The sequence below is a fragment of the Tetrao urogallus genome, assembly GCF_951394365.1.
Source record: "Tetrao urogallus genome assembly, chromosome: 21".
NCBI classification, from domain to species: domain Eukaryota; kingdom Metazoa; phylum Chordata; class Aves; order Galliformes; family Phasianidae; genus Tetrao; species Tetrao urogallus.
In genome coordinates, this window is record NC_136834.1 from 1,691,421 (window position 1) to 1,707,406 (window position 15,986).

Below are 15,986 nucleotides of genomic sequence, written 5' to 3' on the forward strand. Positions count from 1 at the left end.
CTGAACAATTTGCACAGCTCTAAATATAAAACTGTTGATAACATATCCATATTTGTTGCACAGGGAGCTTGCTGCATGAACTGTACCAGGCAACAAGTTGGGTATTTCCAACCATCCTGCACAATCTCTCCTTTTAATAAGAGAATCAGACGCTGTTTTTCTCTTTATCACAGCCACATAGAAATAAACATGAAAGCCCATGTTGAAATTAGAAATATATTTGTGTTATTTTGAAACATGGCACTACACAGTGAAAATCATGTCATTGCATTTGTCTTGAAAGAGTAACAGAAGACAGTATTGACACAGAATATCCTCTCGCTGTCCCACTTCATTCTGTCTCAGTGTGTTTTTAGAAGTAATAACGTTAACGATGGCAGCATTAAGTCACATTGAATAAGCTGCAGAGCTAACAGAAGTAAACACTCTCACCCTGGTTTTAACCTCAGCGTGGTGCAAACCCCACTGCAAACACTGTGAGCCAATGGAGTAACTCCACTGATGCCAGCAAAGCCACACTGATACAGGATCACATTAGATCTATTCCATAGCTTCTGCTTGAGCCTGATGCATACAGCCCCAATAGAGTGCCCCCTCCTTGCATATCTCAAAGCTCTTTAAAATGATAGATAGTTACTGTGACCTTCATTTTATAGGTGGGAAAATGGAGGCACAGACAGAAAGAGTGAACTGCTGAAAGTCTTCTGGGCTCAGGAACAACAGCCAGGTGCCCTGAGCCCTGATCTTGCACAGCGATGTGCTCCTGTCTGCCTGAGCAATTAGCACAACTGATACAAGACATTTGGGACCAAGTGTCCATAAAGGACCACTCATATTAACTGAGCAAGGCAATGTTATAACCAGAGTGTTTTTCTTTTAAGAAATACTATAGCATTTGCAGTAGTTAAATAGATGCTACGTTAATCAGCTCTTTTATGCTAGCATACAGTCCTTAGATTGCTTATTACTATGTTATTTCTTACCTTAAGCCCTCCCAGCTACTCTAGATAATACTGGAAATACACAGAGCTTTAAAAAAATATTTCCATTACAAATATTTTAAAAATAGACTTATCCTAAAAAGCTGTCCGGCACTATTCCAAAAATCTCTTGTAATAAATGTCTTTTTTTTCTTCTCATTTTAACAAAAATAACTAATGCTATATAGTAGAGCTCAAGTTTTGACAAATCTATAATACAGTCAGAAATGTCTTGGGCCAGATTCCACTCTTGTTTATGCAGTAGGATCACGGTGTTCACTTCCTCTGGTTTACTCTGGCATAACCAGAAGCAGAATGTAGCCCTTAGTGTTTTAAAATAACTGAACAGGCTGAACACTGCAACAATTACTTGTGCCTAGCGTTACACAGAAGGGAATTCCTTTATTTCATTGCAACTGAAAATGCCAAAGAACGTTATGGTTCGTATTTTTGCCATAGCCAAGGAGGTGTCAGGCAGCTGCAAGTGGATGACTCAGATCCACAACCACATTTTGCCTCTAGAAAAGGAAATTTTGGCTGAATGTCTGCAGCTGCTGTCAGTCATTGAAAGAAGGATGCATATTCAGAGAGAAGACTCGTGGAGAGAAACCACCAACCTTCCTATGCTTTCCACCGTTCTAGGAATCCTTTCAACTGTGTTTTGTTACTCAGGAAGTTGTGTGAGCTTGCTAGAATCTCCCATTAATTCACTGTAGGAAAGACACTCTTAAATTGCACCCAGATTTCCAGCTGAGCTGCCCTTTTCCAAGTGCACATTTAAAACAAGCTACAAAGTGCTTACAGGATCTGCATCTGATCAGAAGGACAGCGTGGAAGCTGACAGTCTTTTAAAACACTGGAACATTTTTATGTTTTTCTCCTTTCTCCCTTTTCCTTCTGGCCTTCAAATTTAAATGCAACGTTTGACTAATTATGACAGAAATTAATCTGCTCTCATTGCATCAGGTTATATATGCAAGTAACAGTCTCAGCTGCAAACTGGGATTCCTTCCTGTGACCTTCATGGAATTAGTATGGAACCTCATACACCGATTTAACCTAACCATGTCTAAAACTTGTAGTCTGGTTTTCTTCCTAGACTTTGGCTGCTGATCTATCATTAATTTATAAACCAAGGAAATTTAAGCATATAGACTAAGTTCAGTCCTCACTGTCGTCTTCATCATCATCGTCATCTTTACTGGGAGCACATCTTTGGAAGCAGTGCACTAGAGTTGCTAGGAAGAAGCTTGACAGAATTGCAGCAATGGAGACTGCGACTCCAGAGAAGATGATGATAAAAAGGTCCGTCAATGACAAACTAAATTTGCATTCACTAAAGCTGACCTCAGATAATTCATTCAGAAAGATTCTTCTATTTTCTACAGGCAGGGAACACTGGATTTCATGGAGACCTGCAAAGAAGAGGAGAGGGAAACAAATCAGAGGAATATTGATGAAAACTTCTGTTGCTCTGGACAGAGACCGAATGCCTGAGGAAAATGTTTTAAGGGTTATTTCTAGGCTTAGGAATTTGTATGAAATTCAGGAAAAACAAAAGAACAAAGTTTGACACTCTCCAAAAGCCATTCCACAGCCCTCTGGAGCACCCCCACATTATGCTGTTCCATTTTTACTCTTCCAGGTGATGGTTTTAAACTGAGACAGGGGAGGTTTAGGTTGGATGTTAGGAGGAAGTTTTTCACCCAGAGGGTGGTGAGGCACTGTTAAAGGTTGCCCAAGGAGGCTGTGGATGCCCCATCCCTGCAGGCATTCAAGGCCAGGCTGGATGTGGCTCTGGGCAGCCTGGGCTGCTGGTTGGTGACCTGCACACAGCAGGGGGTTGGAACTGGATGAGCATTGTGCTCCTTTTCAACCCAGGCCAGTCTATGATTCTGTGGTGCGACCTGATGGCTGTGATTCTGAGAATTCAAAGCATGACTGCTGAACTCAGGATGCAGCTACAGCTGGAGGCCCAGGAACATTTCCCTACTAATGCTTCTGAACACACATCCTCACTCCAAAAAGGGATAACAGGGACACTGAATTTTCTTCTGCACTTCGGTGCTTTCTACACCTTATTTTTTTTTCCCCATGTACACAACTACAGCTGCCTTTTTCTTCTGGTCAAAATGACAACTTAGGTTTAACAAATGCTCCTTCTTAGGTTTGATTCTGACCTCTTTCAGCCTTTCCTCTCCAACTCTTCAGCAGATACGCCAACTAACAGCTATTATGCCTCGCTGCACTACTGAAGGATGCCTAGAGCCACGTTCTTCACAGGGAAAGCAAAAATGTCCACATTTTAAAAATGGTGAGGAATATAATGTGGTAGTAGGGAGCAAAAGCATAGCTCATTGCATATCCCCAGTTAGCTCATTTACAAGAGGGAGAATGGGGAGAGTATATAAATAGGGGTAGAATGGAACAAGCACTGAAGGAATGAAGTCTGTATCACCATTAGCAAGACAGCTTTGATCTGCTGTTGAGGATATGAATGCAAGGAGGAAATATGAGAAATATGCATTACTGATGTGAGAAGTGCTGCTGCTTTGCTGGACTTGCATTGTTCTTTGCTAATGATCACAAAGCATGACCCAGCTTTTGACTGCACTGCTGTGTGTGCAGTGCACGGGAGGCTTCTATTGCACAGCTCCAGCAAAGCACCAGCACTGTGCTGCTCTGCAGAAGGGATGCGTGCCTCTGCTTTATGATTTTCATTTTCCTTGTGGTTGAATTGCTACAGTGCATTAGGTTTTATTACAAACCCCAGGCTTCTAGCCCTAGTGGTGCAAACCTGACTGCTTACCTGGATGCAGCCCAGCTGTTATGCTGATGTGACAGGGAGCTTTAGCCAAGTCAGCGAGGGATTCATGCATCACCCTGACTTACATGGGCCTGTAATGATGATGAGCTTACTAAATTTTGAGTCTTAAAAGCCATCCTCTATCTGCCTTATCTGTCTATCTCCCTGCAGTTCTGCTGCTAGCCTCCTTTTCCATTCTCCTCTCCCCCACAACGTAACAAAAGCTGCCAGCAGAACAGGACTGCAGTCAGTCTGCCCAAGGCTGAATGGCTTCCTCTAGGCAGGCTGCCACCTGAACACAAGCGACGTTCTTCCTCTGAGCCCAAAGCACGGCAGATGGTGCAGCAATGTGCTCTGCAGCCCCTGAGCCCCCCTGGCCTGGAAGGTGGAGGATCCTCCTGCTTTCAGACATCCCCTGAGACTTCTGGAAATGGGGAACCTGCAGTATTTGTATTTATCTCATGTCTTGTAGACAGACTGACATACCGGAGCCCCAGAGCGTGCCTGCACAGATGGAAGAAGAAGAACTTCTGCATTGCACAGCTCATGATAAAGCTCCCTGTACAAAGCTTTCTTCTGTGAGAAGCTGGGGTTGGCAGCACCTCGTCCTTATTGTCCTCAGAATAGAAACTCAAGGGGGAAATAGGAGAGGCAAACTAAAGAGGATGGGGATGGTTACCTTGCTGTGTTTCAATCCATGAGAAATACAGGAGAAGTGAAAAGCACAAGGCTTGGACAACAAGGCCTGTGTGTTTTTTTGGCAGATTTTAGAAAAGCAGAAAAGTTCTCTTTAAATCAGAGTAATAAAAGCAGTTACTGCTATTGCATAGAAACAGCAAGAAAATGAATATAAGTTACTGAAAATTTGTCTGAAGAGGAAGTTCCTGAATAATAAGAAAAGATCATTACATGTTTGGACAGAAAAGCCAGGTCCAAGTGAATATGCCACCTCAAACTCCATTTCCTTACAGGAAATACAGGAAAAAACAATTTTCTACACCAGCTGTAGAACAAAGCATTAATGAGTGGTACGATCTGAGCAGAACTGCTGTCTGCAAAGCAGCTGAGCCCAGCTCTCAGCATGCCCAAAGACAGACTGCACAGGTGGGTTGTTTACAATTACTTTACCTATCCTGACTGTTCCTGCTCCTGGATGCTTTCATCTAACATCACAGTAGATAGAATGCAGTAGAAAAGTACCTACAACATACCTAGATGCTTAGAGGGTATTTCTTGCTATGAGAATCAGTGTATTGTAAGAGTTTTGAGTCAGATTGGACAATAAAAGGATAAAAAGGTTCTGCTCTCTCCATGTAGCTGTGGGCACTGAAATCTAGGTCATGTTCCCAAACAATGAGATAAGGAGTTTTGTATTCCCTTCATTCTCCACAGCCCTGAAGTGCTGCCTGAGCCTCACCTTTTTGCAGAATTCTTTGTCTTTGAAAATAATCGACATCAATAAGCAAAACCCAGCATCAGAAATCAGAAGCCTGCACCAAGCAGCTGTATTCTACTGACCCAAGGAGTGTCTCCTTCCAAAGCAGATGCAGTCAGCATTAGACCTGGCTTCCCTCTGCACACCTGAACACATCACAGCACAAAGGACATGCAGGACAACACGTAATCAAAACCCCTTCATCTACCTTCTTCCATAGCAACACAGAACTTTCTTTACATCATACAATATCAGGTTGTCTGTAACAAATGAGAATCCAGACTGAGTGAACTGATGCCCTATGCTCCACCTGTCCCACTACACCCGTGACCACCAACAGATCCCACTTTGTTCCTTGCTTAGGCAGAAAGCAATCCCACATCATCTCACAGCCTCTAAACACCCCACGCCACTTCTAGTGCCATTTGACCTCAGTCATCTGCTGTCACTCATTTTGACCTTTTAATTACATTATTTTTCATAAAATATATATAAATTCATTGAATTCTCTAGAGCTGATTCAGCTTATTCTTTAGAATTCAGCTAGGCTTCTTGCAAAGGGCATCACCAAGAAGTCTGCCATTCAGTGCTTGGCTGCAGCAAGAAACCCCTTGATGACAGTTATAAATATCTCCCTGCTCCCACAGCATGTTCAAGGAGTCTCCAAACAAATCTGTAAATGAAATAACAAGTGTGAGCATGTTATAAATACATAGCTGACGTTATTTTGGTCAGGGTCACTGCATTATCTGCAGCAACTCCAGCTGTCTCAAGGACAATGTCACACGCTCTTTCTGCTATGCCATCTGAAGAAGCCCATGTGCTACAGTGGCAATGGAGTTGTGACGCAGATGTAATGCACTTAGCATGGGAATGCTTTGAAGTCCCACTCAAGGGACAGGTGTTAGATTTTATACAGGCACTGAAAGCTGCAGAAATGAGATAAAAACATGGGAACAGATCACCTGACTAACAGGGGAAGTGTGAAATTGCTGGAACTCCAGAACAAGAAAACATATATAGAGTTCTTTATAGACTGCAGTGATGCAGGGGGGTTCCAGATGAAGTTCTTTTCAATGAAATTCCCTCATAGGTTTTCAAAGAATGTGACTGTGAGACGCCTGGCCATTGGAGGCTTGTAACTGTTGAAACCCCGGGCTTCATCCTTGGCAATCAGTTCTAGCAGTTACTTCAGCTAGGGCCTAACTGCACTGGTGCAGGACTATGCACAGCTCGGTTTGTCCTGCAGTCAAGGCTGAAATACTTCCCCTGGAAAGATGAAACTCTTAGAAAATGAATGCAGTTTGAAAGCAGTCTGTACAAAACCACATGCAAATGATTAATAATTAATTCCCCTGTAAATTAATGAAAACAGACCTATGATAGCTCTGCAGTGCTCCAAGTTTAAACTTTTCATGAAAAAAAACAGAAACAAAAACCAGGTACCAATCTCCATAACACTGGTATTTGTAGCTGTGATTCAACCGCCTTCATCATAGGAACTGCTGGACCAGTAAGCTTCCAATGGTGCACTGGCTCAAGCACTGATTGCATTCCAAAGCTGCCCTTGCATCTAACAGGAGGTTTTCCTACATATTTTGACTGCTGATGTATTCTGAGTGGTGCCTTTGTTTCATATTCCTTTGCTTAGAGACAACAGCAACACTTACCCAGATCAGCCTGACATTTCAAGCACTCTGTGTGCATCTGCTTCCTTATAACACTTATGACTTCTTAATACCTGTGCAAGCTGAATGTTTCATGGGATAGCTTCTGAAAGTCATCATTACTTCAATATTATGGTCTGTTAGCTCTTGTAGCTGAGAAATCTTGCTCTGGGGAGCAAGAATGGGAGAAGGAGGCCTCAATTCTATTGGGTTTTGTGGATTTCATATAGAACAAATATTAAGATGGTTTCCCAGCAGTTGGCAATATGCAATAGTAGGAGAAAATGAAAACGCCCATTCATACATACACTGATAGATGTAAGGAATACATACATGAAAGAAGCAGTAAATGTAAATGTGCTTCATGCATCATAGTGCTCATAACAGCACTATAAAAGAGCACTGTTGTGCTATTGAAATACTTGGGAGAAGCAGAACTGGTGTTTGGGTGGTGAGGCACTGGAACAGGAGGCTGTGGATGCCCCATCCCTGCAGGCATTCAAGGCCAGGCTGGATGTGGCTCTGGGCAGCCTGGGCTGCTGGTTGGTGACCTGCACACAGCAGGGGTTGGAACTGATGAGCGTTGTGCTCCTTTTCAACCCAGGCCATTCTATGATTCTATGATTTGCCCCTTTGGGTGGAGTTCAGCTGTTCTCTCCTATCACCAAGTACAGTTTACACACATTTGAGATGTTTAAATGTGGCGTTTAATTTCTTGTATGGTATTTTGCCCCCAGCTATAGTTCTCTTTAGTCTATTCAAGCACTGTCACTGATGTAATAGATGTATTAATAAATGGTGAGAGAGGCACAGCCTCTGAAGAGAGATGGAATTTCATTAAAGTCAGCCTCGAGCTACCAGAAAAGTAAGGCTTAAAGAAATCTGAGGCCTGTATTTAGATCTCTAAATAATTTTTTTAATGGTCAAATGCCCCAGAGTTTCCTACATTGACTTTAGAAGGTGCTCAACAGTTTGCTTCAATGTCTAAATATCAAGTTTAACATCAGGTGCCACGCTGCAAATGTTGCCCTCGTGTCCTGAAATCTGTGAAAGATGGATGTACTCCAAAAATCCTTATGATGGAAGAAATAGAGTGAAAAGCCAGTGGCAGTCAGATCATTTTACTGAAAATGACTAGGATATCACATTATGTATTTATATATGGATATATATAGAAACAGATTTGTTGCGCTTGTTAGGGAATCTTATTGCTCTTAGGAGTTTCTGCTTGAACAGAAGAAAAGCTGCTGAATGGGCAGTCTGAAGGCTTTCAGTTCATTTCCAAAAACTGGATATTATGTTCTGTCCCAGCCATGTGCCGACATGTGCTTGACTCCTGGGAAGAACTGACTGGCTGCAATGGTCAGAAGAGCAGAACAGCCTGTCCTCAGCGGAAGCTTTCCCTGGTTCTCTATCAGTACATGAAATTAAGGCAGCCTTCTCCACAGAGCAAATATGGGGTGTGATAAAGAATGGGAGATTGAGACAGCTTCCCAAAGCTCTGTGGTTTCACCTCCTTTTGGTTAGGTGAGAAGGTCACATGCAGACTGCACCCACCTGTAATTGGGATGCTGTGCTTTGATAAGGCCTAGATTAGTGAAACGCCATGTTATTGTCTTTAATTCACAGAATACATTTATTTAATAGCATATCTTAGATTGGAATGGAATTAGAGAAGGATGCTGAGAGCCAAGAGATGATCACCTTATGGCCCAGCCTTTGTAAAATGGCTTACAAACACCATTCCATGCTCACTGCACTGATTCACTTCTGAACCTCCCAGGTACTGCTGAATTCAGTTGGAGTTTGCAGTTCCAGAGGCCACTGTCAGTTTCACTGCCACCATCCCATCACCACCATCCCATCACCACCATCCCATCACCACCAGTCCAATTGCCACCAGTCCCATTACCACCAGTTCCATTGCCACCAGTTCCACTACCACCAGTTCCATTGCCACCAGTTCCATTACCACCAGTTCCATTACCACCAGTCCCATTACCACCAGTCCCATTACCACCAGTCCCATCGCCACCAGTCCCATCGCCACCAGTCCCATCACCACCATCCCATCACCACCATCCCATCACCACCATCCCATCACCACCAGTCCCATCGCCACCATCCCATCACCACCAGTCCCACCACCACCATCCCATCACCACCAGTCCCATTGCCACCATCCCATCACCACCAGTCCCATTGCCACCAGTCCCATTACCACTAGTCCCACTGCCACCAGTCCCATTGCCACCAGTCCCATTACCACCAGTCCCATTACCACCATCCCATTACCACCAGTCCCATTGCCACCAGTCCCATTACCACCAGTCCCATTGCCAACAGTCCCATCGCCACCATCCCATCACCACCATCCCATCACCACCATCCCATCACCACCAGTCCCATTACCACCAGTCCCATCACCAGTCCCATTGCCACCAGTCCCATTACCACCATCCCATTACCACCATCCCATCACCACCATCCCATTACCACCATCCCACTGCCACCATCTCATTGCCACAATCCCATTGCTACCAGTCCTATTACCGCCTGTGCTGTCTCTGGCCAACGCTGAGCGAATTCTTTAAGTCACTCTGGAAATATCAGTGTACACATCATAAGTCTCAGTCTGAACCATCTCATTACATCATTTGAGGTCTTTCTAATGCTATTTTAATGATGAGGGCAGCAAAACCTTTCATTCATGTATTGCATAGGGAGGAATGTAAATAAAACTTAAATAGACACAAAAGGTTGAGAAAGCACTATTGCATCTAGATCTGCAGTTCCAGAAATGCTATACAACTTGAGGTCTTTCAAAGATATTGGGAAGAAAGAAATAAAAAGAAAGAAATGAGAGCAAGATGAAGGAAAGGAGACATTACAGTCACATGCTAAAGAATATTTAAGTGCTAATTAAAAGTCATGTTAAAAATACATCAGTCAGTAGCGAACAAGGTGATGGGCACAGCTGTCCAAAGCATGTTCATGGAAAGCAAAAATCAGCAACAGATCTCTATAGAGCACGAGAGAGAGAGACCTTCCAAAAGCTTTTCCACCTCCAAAAGAAGTTATGCATTATTCTTATCTCCATGGATCTCCTCAGGAAGAGAACAGCAGTGGTTACATCTTCTCCACTCAACATCATTCTGTTCACAGCTCCTTCCTCTGCAGTTCAGTTATTTCACCAGTTGTCAACCGCATCCAAAATGCGGTTCAGTTTTCAAGTATGCTGAAAGTTCCATTATTAATATCTGCCTCACAAATATAAAAGTAAGATCTGTTTTTTTCATCGCCAGTTACTGCTTTAGTTAGAAATTCAGGTTGGATGAATAAATGCCTTCCAACGATGCAGATCCCAGCTGTCTGTGTGCGCGACAAGGCAGATTTGCAAAGGCAGCAGAGTGAGATGAGGCTTTCCAGGCAGCTGGTCAGACAGGTCAGCAAAGTTAGAGCTTTGCATGCTTTTTCTGGGAGTGTGCCAGAAAGAAAATGGACCTGGCTTTTGTGAGACTAATGAGCTGAAGTATGGCTTTTGTTCACATCGCCCAGTTCTCCAGAGGCCTTAATTGCAGAGGTAGAGAGTTTCAGGATCAATTAGTGAGATTTCAGTTCCCATTGACAAAACTCTGATTTTTAAAGCAACTTGGTATTTCTTCTGCGAAAAACAAAGGCAGGTTTGACCAGCATGATATTTTACTGCAGTGCTGAAATTCAAAGGTGGAACAGCAGCCGGGCTGTGTGACTGGTTACAGCTTGAGTGATTTCTCTTAGACATGCAGACAGAGCAGATTAAACTATTCCAAGTGTCATTCAAAGTGAAGAACCAAAATGAGCTCCCAAAGCACAAACCTGGCAGTGCTTTTCTCCCAGCCATTCTACCTCTGCTTGTTGAGCCTGCAGGGACCGCTGTGCCACAGCAACACTTGCAAACCGCAGGCCTGAATTCTCACTTCATCCACTGCGTGGTCGGAGCACGTTTCTCTTCCACTTCCATAGAACCATAGAACCATTCAGGTTGGAAAACATCACTAAGATCATCCCCCACTGTGCCCATTGCCCTCAGTGCCACATCTCCACACTGCACACCTCCACGGATGCTGACCCCACCACCCCTTGGGCAGCTGTGCCAATACCTCACTTTGGCACATCCCTTTCTAATTCTGAAGCATCCCAAACAGAAAACACACATGATGGTTCATAGAGCCTTTGGCTCCTTTGCAGCTCTTTGTGCTTTTCGTGAAGGGCTGGGGATCCCCGATGTAAGTTACTGTCATTCACCCTTCTCTATTCTTTCCCTTCTCAGTAAAATCAGGTCACGGTGTTTGTCATTTAACATCTGGCAGTGTCAGTCTGTCACAAACCTGTTCTACGGTGTTAATCACAGCATATTCTTAAAGAAAATCACTGAAAGAAAAGCACCACCCAACCTCTTTTTTCACCCTTCCCTTTTCCATTCATATAGGCCATGCAATGAAAATGCTTTTTGCAGCATTATAAAAGTATACAGCCAAGGTAAGTAAGTTCTTTCCTTGGGCCCTGGAAATGTATTCCAGTCTTTTTCTTTGGCAGGGTTTCCAGACAACGATGCTGCCCTACTTTTCTGCATTTGCAGCATGGATGAGTATCTCCAGCCATCCAGCAGCAATAGGAGCAAGCAGGGAGCAGGAGGGTGAGCCTGGGAGCTGCTCTCCCCAAATCCTGCTGGGGAAGGTGTGACACCCCCAGAAATGCCATGTGAAGGGGTTTAGACAAGCATGACCTACAAACAACAGAGTGCTGGGTTTACTTCTCTGTGTGCAGGAATTGAACACACGTGGGCTGCCAAGAGCTCAGCAGCCCCGTGCCCACAGGAAGGGCAAAAGCAAAGCATTGCTGAGGCCAGGAAGGGAAAGGGGGAACTGACCTAAGAAATGACCATTTGAATGGTTGTTCCTTCCCTTCTCTTGCTTTGAAAGATCTGGGAGGGCTGGTAATTGTTTGGCTGTATGGCTGAAAAGCAGCTTCCATTACTTTGGATGAGATGAAATACTGAAACAGATGGGGAACAATGAGAATACTACTGTAAAGCCTGATCATCTGAGATTTCCAGACATAAGAAATTTAGATGAGCACTGACAGGAGAGAAAGAGATGGGCTGGGACAGACTCTTTCAAACTGAACAGACTCAGTGCAGGTGAAGGGGAAGGAGCTACAGGTTCATAAAAAGAAGGAAGGCACAGGGAAGGCAGGAGTGGCTGAGGGCCAGTGTGAGAAAGGCAAATGCTTTGGTCAGAAAGAACTTCAGCTGAGGCACTGAGGAATGTGGGAGAGCAACACTGAGCTTGGTTGGGAAAGGGGAAAATGGGGAAAGAGGGGAAAAAGGGGAAAAGAGGAAAAGGGAAAAGGGAAAGGGGATATGAAAGAGGGGAAACGGGAAAGCTTCACTTAGACAGGCAGAAGAAACTTTTTCTTCAAACTACTTCTTCCTTAAAATAGACACCTATATATTTTTAAACAGCTAAGAATATTTAGGGCAATCCAGCTGAGTATAATAAAAGTTGCCACTGAAGGTCACGAGCGCAGAAGGAGCCTGAATAAGTGATTGCAAATGGATGATTGAGAGAGGGAAGACCTCTTCCGTGTGCGTCTGGAGCTGCCAGAACAGTTCCCTGACCTCAGCCCAATCTCCCCAGCTCTCCTCCCAAGTCCTTTTACCTCTCACCACCTCCTGCACAGACAGCCCTCAGGCAGAGCCCAGGCACCATGGCTTTCCTGCACCCCGTATCCCCGTGGCAGCCCTTACATTTTCCCTTCTATGAGCAGCAGGGCAGCTCCATAGCAGCACTGGGTGCCCTGGTGTTTGTTGGGAGGAGTGAACTGTGAGGCGATCTGCTAAAGCTGGATCAGTCGTGGCTTTGGGGTTGGATGGGAAACGTGGAGCAAAAGCTCTACACGTGGCAGCCTTAATACCTCTATTTTTTCCCCAATGCTTTTCTGAAAATTACTAGCTCAAATTCCAGAATTGTATATCCTGCATTGAGGATGTTCCAGAGTGTTTTCATTTGTTCCTAATATTGGAAGCGGTGCTATTTTAATAAAAGCACCATAATTGAAATACTGAGCGAGGTTTCAGAGCATCACAACAAAATTCTTCTGGAAAAGGGCTGACAGCTACAGTTGCATAAAACGGGGATTTAACTCTTCTGTAGCAGCTTTATGGCTGATCAGGAAAATGAGAGAAAGCACATTTTCCTAAGGAGCTGGCACAGGACATTCAGCTGTTCAAAGGGCTCATTGTGGAATGTATTTACCGGGAAGAAACCGGTGTCTGGAAGAGAATCAGCTCTGGGCACAACAGATTTGAAAAGGCTCCTTCACTGCGTATGCAACTTCAGCCTATAAATCAAAACTATTTATTTCTTAGCTGGGAGGAGGACGCGCCGTTAAAAAGAAACCAACACCATTTTAATGGACTCATTTGTTGGAAGCATGCAATTACAGTTTGACCAAAAGGCAGTTGGGGTCACTTGCAGGCAGGGCACACAGACAGCCCTCCAAAGACACACACACACACACAGAGCTTTACCTTTCTGCAGCTTAGAGGCATTGTCCTGGATCCAGCTGAAAAGATTGGCAAAGTCACAGTCACAGACCCACGGGTTGCCCTCCAGGCGTATCGTCCGCAGGGAGGGAAGCGCTTCGAGGGCTGCCACGTTTAGGCTCTGCAAGTTATTGTCGTTCAATTCTAACACTTGCAGCTGTTCCAGGTTCTCAAAAGCAGCCTCGTCCACATCCACCAGGTTATTGTTTCCCAAGCTGAGTTTTATCAGTTTTTCTGCCGATTTGAATATCCCGGCTTCAAGCTGCGTTAAATTATTGTAGCTTAAATCTAAATACACCAGTTTGGTAGAACTGCTAAAAGTGCCCTCTTCTAAAGAGGTGAGGGAGTTATTCCTGAAGTCCAAATAGACCAGGTCTCCATAAAATATAAAGAAATCAGCTGGTATCGCCTGGATGTTGTTATCGGCTATAAGAAGTTTCCGTACATCCAATGGAAACGGATTGGGAACACTGGGGAGTCCTTGATCCCGGCAGTCTATGGTGTGGTAGTCCATACAGCTACAGACAGCAGGGCAAAGATGACCTGTGGGTAAGAAGAGCAGGCAGACAAAGACAGAAAAAGGTAGAAGGCAGAAAGGAAAGCATGGCCACATCGTCAAGGATTCGGAAGCTGTGATGATGAGCACTTCTACGAGAAAGACATTTTGCTGAGCTGAGCAGCGGTGCCTGGTACTTTGTGTGTGTGTGTGATTGTATCCAGGAGATCACATATCATCACAGATCCGATGGCAGCACGGTGGGGAGGGGGAGGGAGGGAGAGGCTGAAGGCAAGAGGGAGGCAGGCATATGTGAGGATTTACACTGCCAGAGAATGATAATGCTGCACAACGCGAGGGAGGGAGCGATGATTGGGTAAAACCGAGGACCTTTCAAAGGACTCCCTTGCTTTTGTGAGCTAAAAAAAGCTGAGAGCCTGTTTGCATATTTGCTGCATATTCCGGCAGATGGGAAATCACATCACAGTGATACCCCCAGAAATGCAGGTGAGGGGTGGCAGGCACCCAACTGACTGCTGTGCACTCTTTTCTCTTTGATCCTAAAGAGGCAGCAGAAGGACAGCAAGGGGGAACCAAAGGCAAGGAGCAGAAGCTGTACCTGGATGCCTTCTCAGCCCTTAGAGCAAGGACACTAACATTACTTAAATATGACTCATTTATCTTTTAACCAAGCACTATCTGTGGCAGCAAGGAATCTGGTCTCAGAAATGAGGGTGGTTTCTTTCCTGTTCCAATGACCAGGGCAGCTACTTTCTGCGATGGCATTAGGAACGTCCTTCGGGACAAACAGCAGCACAAACTGGCTCAGATCTTCAGCTAGGTCAAAGAGAAAATGGTGATTCTGATTTAAGATCTTTTCATAACAATTCAGAGCATCTTTCATTCAGGATAAAGGTACACAGCATAAGCTGAATGCTGCCCAACGTGGAAGTATGGTTGGTACAAGGGAACTTAGAAAAGAATGTCGGGGTGGGCACAAAGGAGGAACAGTAAGGGACAGAAGCCAAGGGAGCACTTGCTGTTGCTTCTCTGAATCATGGGGGCCAAGTCCTATCAAAAACCTGTGATGATGATTTAAAATACTGAGATGAACAAGATGCAAAATACCTCTTGTGCTCAGGATTCACGCCATGAATCTGCATCACCTGCTAACTGCAACTGGTGATCCTCATGCAGAACTGATGCCTTGTAACCTGTGAACGCCACGTCGTGCAAACACTTCTGCTGTCATTTACTGCTTTTCTGCCCCTCTCTAACTCAGTTATGTCCTTAGGTCAGAGATACAGCATTCCTCTCACCTGTCAGTAAGCACAACTGACCTGATGTCCTGCAGTAACAGTGTGCTTAACTTTACACAGAAGACAGATCTTGGTGAAGTTATCCATACACAGGATGTAAGGGCCCCTCTGTGCAGACCTTTATTTTTCTCCTTATGAAGCACACAGAATCAGACCCTGACATTTTCTCTTCAAAGATGTCTCAGTGTTATTATGCCTGTTTCACAGATGGGAGACTACAGACAGCAAGGCACAATCTGTGAAAGATCCAAGAACATATTAGCGACAGAGGTGGGAACAAGACCGAACTCCCTGCCTTGCAGCCCTTGCTCAAACTCTTTTCTGTACGAATGGACCTTCCTGCTGCCCGTGTGTCCTTGCTGACACCGGAGAAGCACCGTGAGCCACACTACCTGCACAGCTACACTGCATGCCTGTATGCAGTTTGCAATTTCTCCAGAGAGTCTGTGGAGCTTTCCTGTCTGAGATGTTTGCAGGAGACTGACGATGATTATTTTGGGCTGGGCACCCTGTAGGTTTGCCAGCAGCCAGCCCTGCTCGCAGAGCAGCCATGCAGACAGTGCAAGGTGCCAGCACTGAGGGGCTGCAGCACTGCTGCCACCAGCACCTGCTGAGGTCTGACACCTCCCTCTGGCCACCTCTGATTTCTTTGTGTTTCTCCCAGACCTGTTTTTCTCTGTGTAACAATTCCCAT

At 44.7% G+C, this 15,986-nt stretch overlaps 1 protein-coding gene across 1 annotated transcript; it reads right to left on the bottom strand.

Annotated features, from left to right (window-relative positions):
• Positions 1–2,141: 2,141 nt before the first annotated feature.
• On the bottom strand, positions 2,142–14,212 carry LRRC38 (leucine rich repeat containing 38; the record flags this gene model as incomplete). Its single annotated transcript, XM_079545383.1, has 2 exons — positions 13,463–14,212; positions 2,142–2,395 (listed from the first exon to the last, which is right to left on the bottom strand). Exons 1-2 carry the CDS (start codon positions 14,088–14,090, stop codon positions 2,142–2,144), a joined length of 882 nt encoding a protein of 293 aa, XP_079401509.1. The 5' UTR covers positions 14,091–14,212.
• Positions 14,213–15,986: the final 1,774 nt, after the last annotated feature.